Consider the following 11,270-nt stretch of genomic DNA (forward strand, 5'->3'; position numbering starts at 1 on the left):
ATTTCACATTGGATGGTTGTAAGTAATTGTGATCTTTTTGTCATCAAGGTAAACGGTGTCATTATATATAATATCTATTCATTAACCTTCTGTTAACCTCGAATGCCATGAAAATCACAATCTACGCTTTTTTTGGATGTTAGGGTGGAATGAGAGCTGAACTTTTATCTCCTAATGCAATGGGCGAGACAAAAATTATATGTTTTCTTAGGAAAAGTGCCATATTAGTGAAAAGTTCTTTTGAAATTTCACTAATATGGCACTTTTCCTAAGAAAGAAATTTCAAAACTTAATAATACATATTTTATGGGGGACTTATGCCCAATTATACAAAAATACATTTTCTAACATGGTCTCGGAGCAGTCCATCAGTCTTATCTGTTTTCATCTTTACCGTATGTTCTCTAATATACTCTTCGCATCGACGCCTCAAATTTGTTCCGAAAATTTCAATATACCTTTTAGTGTTTCATGAAAAATCTATCCCCGAAGCCTCTTCCTCTGTTCCATGCCATTTTTTTTCTCATGGTTCCATCCCGTCAAAATTTGCTTCCAACCTAGCTCTGGAAGCAGCCGCTACAGCAGGAGATAGAGAGAGAAAAAGAGTCGGTCTTTGTTGGATGAGAGATAAAAAGTGTCGGTGATAGGGGTTTCGCCATTTCCGGATAGCTCTTTCTTTGGTCGCCTCTAATAAATCGCCATTACTGAGGATTTATTTATTTTATAAAACTTCTTTTTGGTGCCTTCAGATTTGTTTTTTTTTTTGGGCCTTCGCTTTGTTTTTGATAAGTCCTTTTTTTTGTTTTTTTTGACAAGAAAGTTGATGAGTCCCTCCTTCCATTGAAACCTCGAAGAAGCCATGAACTTGGTGGTGAAGCATGAGTTTATAAAACCGGATCCCTATACGATTGGTGAATATATGGGGGGCTTGGGATGATGATCATGGTCTCTTGTTACTTGCTGGTTTCCTGGTGATTCTATGACCAAGAATATTGATGAATATAATGGGGGGCTTGGGGATGATGATAATGGTGTCAAGGGGCTTGCCGGTAGCCCGCTTTGTGCCTCTATGCAGGATCGAACTATAAATTGGGGTTCTTTTCTGACAAACTCCTACAGTGCAATAACCCCTTGCATGCGTGTGCTTATCCGTACACGTATGGCTTATCAGTTTCTCCTTGCATGCGGTCTTGTCCTCGTAGACAATCTCCTCCTGCACGCCCTCAATAACTCAACTACTCTCATCAATAACTCGGCGATTGTCTCCTTGTTTAGGATCTCTGGATCGGTGATTTTCGCTGCGAGTCACAAACTTGTCGTATATATCGGCGCACGAATGGGAAGAAGCTTGCTCCGTTGTCCATTGTTTTAGCTTCTAACAATGTCCGATATGCAAAATAACCATCACTTAACCTTTGATATGAGACTGTTGATTCCTGTTTCGATTCTATGTTTTGTCTTTTTATCGAGTCGTGTTTTGACTCACTGATCTATTTTGGATTTTATTGTTTTCATCTTTGAATCTAACGTCCAATTGTGCTTGTTGATCCACCGCTGATTTCTGTTGGCTCTTCCAAGTGCCTCATGTTTGATGATCAAATTTATCGATTCTGGTTGATGATCAAGTTTTCCGTTATTTGATCCCATTTGATATGGAGTTTTCCGTTACTCCATCTTGTGTGATGATCGAGTTTACTCGATCCTGTTTGTTCCGAATGCCTATGTTTAATGATTGAGTTTTCCGTTACTCAATCTTATTGGATGATGGATTTTATGATAGAGTTTTATGTTACTCCATCCAGTGTGATGATCAAGTTTACTCGATCATGTATGTTTTAGATGCCTGTTGATTTGCTGTTATGCGAGACATTTCCGTTCGAGATGTCGGTTTTTGCAGATCGCTAACTTGCAGTTGCTCAAGCTTTCTGCTTTGTTACTAAAGACTGCCTTCAGATGTCCAAATTCAAGTTGCTCTCTCTAAACTATCGTTTGAGTTTGAGGGGGAGTGTAGAAATATAGAAACTTACGCTTTTTTTAAGGAACAATATTTTTCTTCATTTTATGTGTATCCATATTAGGATGGTGGTTCATTACATATGTTAGTTTATATATCATTACCCTATAAATGGGGGCTCTTATTCATATGTTTAATAAGTTTAACAATACATCTTCCATGGGGCTTTTGGACAGTCAAAATCTATTTTCTTCTTTGAACATTATCATCTGGGGAAAAATTTTAAGCCCTAAGTCTAAATAAAGAAGAGGAAGAAAACTGCACAGCAAACAGGTGTTATTGAGAATAATGGCTGGAATACCTTCTTCATTCCTAAGGAATGTTTAACGGAGAGGCAATATTAACATCACAATTCCACCAGAAAGGATGATGCTTCAGTAAATCAACTAGGGAACTGTTTTCTTAATGTACAATTAGAAATGAGTTCTGGCATTCAACTGTCATGAACTTCAAAAAAGTTGTGACCCTAACTGCCTTTAGGAAAAATACATGCAAGCAAACCAAAAAAAAAAAAAAAAAAAAAAAAAAAATTATTCATAATTAAATTTTATTAATCAGGTTCTAACCAATTGGCTAAATTTGTACCCTAGGTTGTGGATTTCAACTCCAAACTCATGAATTAAAAGAAGGGGACTCGACTTCTACACTTCTTTATTGCTGATGAAAAGCAAAGAAGCAAAGAGTCATATCATTCACAGGTATCAAAATTTAGATAGCAAAAAAAATCAATATTAAGAACATGTATATTTCCACTTGAATAAGAGTCTTCAATTTACCCAAAAAAAAGAAAAGAAAAAAAAGTTTCCATCAAGAAATATCCAGTAACAAACATAGTAATGTAAGTATGTGATATTTTAACAAATCTAACTAAACACGATCTTGGCATGAGAAGAAGCTCTAGGAAAGGAATTCAACCGCTCCACTATCTTTGATTTCTCTTCTTGATTCTCAACACTCCAGATAGTGATAAAAACCTCATCCAATACCCCCGCATTTAGTAGAAAGAACTCAATTATTTCAAGAGTTTCATCAAAGTAAGTAGCTAGTTCTAGCTCTAATTTTTTGAGGTGAGCAAAGCAAGAGCTAGCATCAGAATTCAACGCCTCCAAGTCACTCTTAGTCAATTTGCCCTCAGGTTCTAGCTCCTGCTCAAGATCCTTCGAAAGAGAAAAGAAGAAACAAGATATCCCAAACAAAAGAGGACAAGGTCAAAACATGAAAGCAATGATGGACTTGTCTAGACAACATAGGGAAAAGAAACCCAAAGTAGAAAAGATGCCACCTACTATGAGAATCATGTTCACCTTAATGCAAAGAGCATTTAGATTTGGTAACTTCTTCAACAGACTAACCAGACCCATGATCTTTGATACTTCCATACAATTTAGATGTATCTCGATTGCCAGCAGATAACTATACATTGTAGGTAGCCCACCATTCCCTCCATTAGCTGAGTTCTCATAAAAGCTCTGCAAGTAACAAACCACGATGTAAAAAACACTCCACAATAATTCCTTAATTATACCTTCTTCGATTCTGAATACCGCTTTCAATAATCACAACTATCATATGATTCAACTACCACAACTATCATATGATTCATTCTTCTCCATAGCAAAAAGAAAACTAGTAGGAAACATCAAAGTAGTGCTTTTGGGAAACTATATTCATTGTGTGAAAGCCATTTTTCCTCATAGTCCACCAAAATAATTGCTGTGGTTTTTTACTTCCAGAAAAGGACGACATCACTAACTGGTTCAAACATCTTTTGCTCCAATCACAGTGTGTTTCTTTTTGGCAAGTCCATTTAGAGAACTAATTATTTCTCTAGTCTTGCCATGTATTGGAATATTTCTTAAGTTTTTCCATGTAACTTTTAATTGTCAATCTACTCAACAAATTAAGCAAATCTGCTAGAAGTTGCCTTTATGGTGTGCCTGAAACATGAGGAGGGGATCACCTGAAACATGATGGGATGACAATGTACATAAAAATTCAAAATGCATGTCAAAATCTAGATGTCCTAATTATTTTTCATCCCATTTTCTAAAAAATAAAATAGATTAATGTCTTCAATTTGTCAACAACATAATTTTAAATTCAAATTCCCCAACACAGGTTTATTATGTGCCCCCGTAAAGGCAACCGGTTAAACCAGTTTCTATCCAGATGACTCCTAAATCATCATCAATTCAACCAATTAAAAGAACCTGCAAAACAAGTTTCCTTTATGGGCGTGGCAAGAACATGAGGAGAATATGGCCATGTGCAAAAAAACCAATCAAGTAACTCTAATTTTTCACATGGGTGTCGTGAATAAAAACTTCATAGATATTCCGTATCACATGTTTATTGGGCACTATCAAAATGCAATTCATAAATTGATATCTCAGCTGCTAACTTTTAATTCGCAATTTCTGCAATCAATTTGGTGAACTTGCTGAACAAGTAGTCCTAATGGGCACCCAAAATATGAAGAAGGGATAACAATGTGCAAAAAGAAAAATCATAAAGCATGCTAAATCAAGTGGTTCTAATTATTTTTTCGTCTTCATTTTATGAAAAAGAAAATATATCTTGTTCTCATGTAGGCTACATGGAAACTTTTTTTTATCATAAATTCTCACTGCATGTCTATTGTATGCCATTGAAAGGGAACCTGTTTAGTGAATATCATAGATGGTAACTTTCCATGCGCGATCTTTTCGAAAAGTTAAATAAAAGGCAACCAGTTAAACTGATTCTTTAGCAAGTAATTATTAGTTCACAATCTGTTCAACTAATTAATGGAACGCAGGAATAGAAGTGTGGAGAAAATTCAAAATGCATGTTAAAAGACTCAAAACAAAGTAGTTGCAAGAACTGCTTTTTGTTTTTTGAAATTAAAATAGTATTTTCGTGCAGTTGCCTGAACAAACATTTTATTAATATTACCGCATATGTTTATTGTGCCACCCAAAAATGCAACTTTTAATTTTCAATTTATTCAACCAATTAGGTGAAACCTGCTAAACAGGTTGGCTTATTGAGCGTGAATGAGATAGTACAGTGCATTAAAATTCAAAATGCATGTCAAAAAATGTGGCTGCATTAAAATTCAAAATGCATGTCAAATAATGTGGTTCTAAATACTTGTCGTGTCTCCTTTCCTGAAAAGAAAACATATTTTTTTGCATGGACCCCATGAATAAAATTTATAATACAATTACCCCACTGCATGTTTATTATATGCCTCGAAAAGCATCATATTACATTGATTTCTTACACCGTAACATTTACTTCGCAACTTGTTTAGCACATCAAGCAACTTTGTAAGCATGTTGCCTTCATGAGTGCACTGAAAAACGAGGTGCTGATGGCAACCTACATGTTGCGGCTAAACAATGGAGGTATAACAACTTATGAGAGAAAACAACCACAAAGAGAATGCAGAGAGAAAAAATTGGGTGGAAGCCAAGCTCTATTGAAAATTACAATCAAATTGCTGTATTTTTAAAAGAAAGTTCTCTGAGTTCAAAATGACACACCCTAACCCTTTTATGCTATTTGTCTTTCAAGTTTCCAGTATATATTAAAAGCTAACCCATTCGTATTGCACAATCCAGCAAGTTCCTAAGCATACTCCAACTCCCCAATCTCGGAAACTCCTCGACTCTCTCTAACCCCTCATTCAAGACTTTGGATACTCACTACATCACTCTAAGCTCATAGATACTAGCAGTCCACGCCGAATTTGGGAGTCCCATATTGGGCACTACATCATCCTTCAAGACTTTGGATACTCACTATTACATGACTCTAAGATCATGGAAACTAGCAGTCCATGCCGAATTTGGGAGTCCCATATTGGGCCCTACATCATCCTTCAGGTTCGAGAGAAGTTGTCCTCAACTTCGTATTACACAGTGAGAAGTGCCATCTTTGTAGAGCACATTTAAGAAGACTTTCCAACAAACTTTGAAATGCATAAAGACGAGTGCAGTAAGAACAATAAATGACAATGCATAAGCTCCTTTGAGCATAACTCGGTGGCAACCCGGTTCAGATAAGACATAAAATGCTTGGGCACAACCAACACAGTAGTCATAAAGTAGCAGAAAGAAGTCATTGTATCAAAACACAATATCACCACCATCATTGAGAGAAAGGAATTCTTTCTAGTTTCTCCTTCTAATTGTTTCCTCGTCTACTTCTTCCCCTCCATCTAAATATCATGTATCTCACTTATCTTTTATGGGATAAAAAAACAAGTTATCTCCAATATTTTGCAATCAACTACTTCATTTCCACCTGGTTATTATCGGCAACTTCTTTCTCAGCACCTAAATCATCATTCATGTACTTTTCAAAGACTGGTGTTAAGTCCCACTCTACAACGGGCGGATTATGAGAAATTTTTTATGAGAACAAAGTTTCTCTATGGTTGTTCTCGGATATAGTTCCATAATGCCTGCTCAAATCATCATTGATTTGGCACCTAGGTCGATGACGTAGTGCACAAATCTATTATTACACCATGAATATGATCCGTCTATCATGTTGCGAACTTCTTGACGCTCGAGTCGCAAGGTTAACTGCTCCTCTTGCCTCCAAAGTGCCTCCAACTCTTTGTCTCTTGCATTGTTCACTCCATAATTGTCACAACCTCCTCTCCCCCTTCTCGTAGCCATGGAAAAGGTGTAAACGGAGACAATACCCTACCCAACTCATGCTCTGATACCAAATGATGCGGCCAAACTATGGAGGTACAACAACTTAGTGAGAGAAAACAACTACAAAGAGAATGTCGAGCTATGAAGGTACAACAACTTAGTGAGAGAAAACAACCACAAAGAGAGAATGTTGAGAGAGAATATGGGTAGGAGCCAAGCTCTCACAGACCGCCCAAATCCTGGGATCCAAGCTCTCTTTGTTTCCAAAAGGCCTACGTGCTAGGCGGCCAAATTAGGTGCACTATCATTGGGAACCCAACTAGGTGCTAGGGAACCCGCCTAGGTGGGCGTCCAGCTCTGGGTAGCTGCCCAAGGCCTGCGCCCTCCCTAGGGGCATGTCTTTTTTAAACATAAAAGGGCCAAACTTGTGGGGTTTAGGCTAATTTGAAATAAAAACCCTATTAGAATCTATTTTAGAAAGAGAAAAACCCAAAAAAAACTAATTTCCATAGGATAGAAGGGTTCTTCAAAGTTACAAGAAATTGATCTCAACATCACTATTGATATTAGATTTAGTTTTGGATGTTTTATAAATCTATTAGAGTGTTTTTTAGAAGATTTTGATTCCTTAGAAACATAGAGACATTTTTCTTTCTACTGGGTTGTCAGGTTCTGAGCACCCGCCTAAGTGTTGGGCGGCCTAAGTTGCAGCTAGCGTTTTTTGAAACACTGACCAAAGTGATGCATTTAAAAAATTACATAATCTGAATTCAAAATCGCATATACTAACTCTTATATATATATATATATTAATACACAATCCATATTAAAAGTCAACAAGTTCCTAATCATACTCCAACTCGCAAATCTTGGAAACTCCTCACGTTTCACTCTCTCTTACCCCCTTCAAGACTTTGGAAACCCACAATTACACCATTCTAAGCATATAAAAACTAGCAGTCCATGCTTGGATTTGTGGATCCCAAATTGGGCCCTTCATTACCAATTTCCTTTTTGTTCTCTATTAGCAAAGATAAAACAATAATTTTACGCGGTTTAAACCAGTTTCTGTGCGAGTGCCTTTTCAGTGTTTGATCTGTTTAACCATTTAATGAAGCCTCCTAAGCGAGTTTCCATCATGGTTGTGACCGAAACATGAGGATGGGATGACAATGTGCAAAAAAATCCAAAGTCACCCAAACATTTTCACGGTTAAAGTTAAAAAAAACGAAAAAAAGACAAAAAAAAACAAAGTCATTTTTTTCAGAAAAAACAGTGGAAAATAAGTTGATATAATGGGTACAGAACAAGAGGGAATGGCAATGTGCTAAACATTCAAAGTGCAAGCTAAATCAAGTTTTTCAAGCACTTTAATGTTCTATTTCTAAACAAAAGCAGATGGTGTTTTCATACTGGAGATGCGAATGAAAATTTTTAATAGAATCCCGCGCATATCTTTTTTGTCCCCAAAAGGCAACCCGTTAAACGTATTTCTTAGCCATTAATTTTTAATGTGCAATCTGAACAACCAATTCGGTGAAACTCCTAACAAGATGCCTCAATGGTGCATTTAAAACACAAGGACGAAGGGTTTAGGGTTTGGGGTTTTTGCGTTTAGGGTTTTGGTCACAATGTGAACAAAGTTTAAGTTGCATGTTAAATCAAGTTGTCCGTTTTCTTTCATCTTACCAAAGCAAAAACGTAAGGGCATCGAAAATCAAAATTTTATGCATGTTTCCCACTGCATTTTTATTTGTGTACCATCAAAAGCCAAAATGGTAAACCAAATTCTTAGCCCTCAATTTTTAATTCTCTATCTATTCAAACCAATATTTCAAAAACTAGATCAGCTAGGAGAACCAGCTACCGATTTGGACTGGCGAACGAATAATTAGGATGCATAACGGGATAGTCTTGATGATAATCATTGGTTCACAAAACAATTAAATAATATTTTTAAATTTGAAAATAAATAATATAACTGGACAATTTTCATAAAAAAATTGAAAATAAATAATAATAAAAATTGAAATTCACAGAACGGGACAAATTAGTAGATTTGGATCGCCCCGGTTCCCTAATAGACATGCCTCTCTGATGGAAATGCGAGAGTTTGTGAAAATGGGGCCGATCATGGTTTCTTACTTGGAATTGGGCTAGTCCCCATTGATTCCCAATCCGGACCGATAGATAGGCAAATTTTCAAACATTAGTTCAACCAATTAAGTGATATGTTCAACCTCATGTCTAAACATTGGTGATTGAGAATTGACCATGGCCGATTGGTTACTTGTCAGAATTGGGAATTGCTCTAGTTCCCTACAATTGACCGATTCCATTAGGGAACCACGCGAGTTTTTCAGGGAACTAGGCGATCCGAGATGGCTGGATCACTATTCCCACACACTTCATTTTTAATTTTTTGTTTTATTTAGTGAAATTTTTTATTATTTAGACCGATCCACTAGAGAATCAATCCACTTTGCCTATTTGGATCGATTCGCAGTCCAGTCTAGATAGATGGTTAGTTCACCTGGCCAATCCGAATTTTAAAACAGTGGTTTAACCAATTAAGCAAACTTGAAAAACTAATTTCCTTTTATGAATTTGGCCCAAACATGGGGATGTTGCAATTGGCCCAAAAAAAAAAAAAAATGCAGCGTTTACGTAAAATATCGAAAGGATATAACTAGATTTTAGCCTCCAAAAAAATCATCATCAATGATAAAAGTCAAGAACGACATCTACTCACGAAGAAAGGGATGCAAAAACACAAACCTAAGTACCTAAACAAAATAGGATCTTGAAAAAGAATAATTCAATTCACTCCTAAACAAATCATTAAGAAAAATATTTCAACTCACTTCACTAACTATTCGAATTATTAATAATGAAAATAAAAGCATAACCCTAGACAGGCCCTACATAATATGGATATCAAAAGTGGCTATAGTAATATAGTCTACTTAATAACAAAATCATCATTTTCATCATCATCATCCGAGCCTTACACGACTATTATTGACTAACCAAATGGTAAAGAAAAAGTAGCTACTGATTTTACTAACTAAACAGGTTACTAAAAGTGAAAATGAAAGCAAAAAAAATCATCATCCAGAGGCAGTATTTCGTAGGTAAAATCTCCAAAGAGAAAAAACAGTAACTAAGCAAGTTATTAAGAATGATTATAATGCAAAAACAGCACTCACAAATAGAAGAAGACCAGTGACGCTCAGAGACTCCAGTTTGGTGAGACTCATGATAATCCGTCTGGGTGGCCAAACCCCATTTCCATCACCATCCCAATTAATGAAAAGGTCCTGGATGTTCAAACTCCCACTTAAATCAACTTCAGAAAATGCACCAAACAGATGGAAATTATGGAGGTTCGAGGCGACGATTTTGATATTACGCAGTCCCTCACAATCAATCAGGGTCAGATCTTCCAATTTCTCACTCTTGGAAACTATGGTCTGAAGTATAGTATCAGTAAGAGCCACATTTCTCAGAGAGAGAAGTTTGAGTAACCTAAATCCTTCGAAATCTTTGGGGATCTCGAGCTTGCATGAAGTTAAGTCTATAGATACCAAAGATGAGCAAGAGAAGAAGCTAGGGTGAACTGTGTATGGCACATATTGGTCATAAAAGTCGATGACCAAATCTTCGATCCCTCGACTGGATACGATAGAGAGCCACCGATCGAGATCTTCACTTCTGCACAAAACTATTCTACCCAGCCTAAACCCTAAAATGGGACCGCGATGGAGAGAGAGGACGGAATTGACTATATTTGCCCAATTGCCTGAGAATGAGTATAATGTATCTTGGCAGAAGTTAAGCACTGGAGTTGAGGCCCAAGCAGACCTCCACCTGCGAGCGAGGACGGATGTTCTCGCAGTTTCTCTGATCGTTAGCAGAGAGAGAATCATGAGAATTATCTCTGTCGGGAGTTCGCTTATCCTGTCTTCCGCAATATCCATTTCCTCTCTTTCTGTATCGGTGTATCAAGGAGAGGAACGACTGTCTCTGTTATGGAGCTTTGGAGGTTACGGCCGCAAATGGATAACCCCTTCTCTTTTCTCTCTTCTCTCTAGGGTTCGCTGAAATTGTGCAAGCTCTCTGTCTCTGTAACAATAGGAATAGAGATACGAGGAGGAGGAAAGGCATTGTGCATTGAATCTTTCTGGCTTTGTGATGAGAGGGAAATGTACAAAAATAGTAAAAGAGAGATATGGATGCGTGCTCCAGGCATGGCAGAGATTTACCTCCCATGACGGAGAGACTTTGCCTCCTTTAGAATACATATTCATTGTAGAGAGAGAAATACAGAGATAGATGATCCCCATAGACGTGAGTAGCAGATAGAGCGGGAAAGTTTGTAACGGCCATTTTTGATGGATTAATAGATTTTTATGGGATTTGAATAACAAAAGCTAAAAAAAGAAAAAAAAAGAGAAAAGAGATATATATGTATTTTTTGGGGAATTTAGTGGAGAAACATGCCCTTATGTGTTTTTTTTTAGGTAGCTTAGGAGTTAGATTTTTGAAGGTGTTAGTGGGGTGGTGTTAGTGGTAGGAATGACAACCACAAAGTTGTGATTAGG

General features: G+C 36.9%; 1 protein-coding gene across 1 annotated transcript; it reads right to left on the bottom strand.

Annotated features, from left to right (window-relative positions):
• Nucleotides 1-2,721: 2,721 nt before the first annotated feature.
• Nucleotides 2,722-10,932, bottom strand: LOC18436896 (F-box/FBD/LRR-repeat protein At1g13570). The gene is made up of 3 exons (XM_006847118.3): nucleotides 9,876-10,932; nucleotides 3,319-3,483; nucleotides 2,722-3,171 (listed from the first exon to the last, which is right to left on the bottom strand). Exons 1-3 carry the CDS (start codon nucleotides 10,644-10,646, stop codon nucleotides 2,878-2,880), a joined length of 1,230 nt encoding a protein of 409 aa, XP_006847181.3. The 5' UTR covers nucleotides 10,647-10,932; the 3' UTR covers nucleotides 2,722-2,877.
• Between the last annotated feature and the right edge of the window lie 338 nt (nucleotides 10,933-11,270).

Source organism: Amborella trichopoda, chromosome 11 (genome assembly GCF_054954075.1).
Source record: "Amborella trichopoda isolate Santa Cruz 75 chromosome 11, AtrichopodaSantaCruz75HAP2 v2.0, whole genome shotgun sequence".
Taxonomy (NCBI): Eukaryota; Viridiplantae; Streptophyta; class Magnoliopsida; order Amborellales; family Amborellaceae; genus Amborella; species Amborella trichopoda.

Coding starts and splice junctions, on each gene's coding strand:
- LOC18436896 (XM_006847118.3), bottom strand. CDS start 10,646: ATGGATATTGCGGAAGACAGGATAAGCGAACTCCCGACAGAGATAATT. Junction 3,484..9,875: donor TCACTGGTCTTCTTCTATTT/GTGAGTGCTGTT, acceptor TGTTACTTGCAG/AGCTTTTATGAGAACTCAGC. Junction 3,172..3,318: donor TAAATGCTCTTTGCATTAAG/GTGAACATGATT, acceptor TCTCTTTCGAAG/GATCTTGAGCAGGAGCTAGA.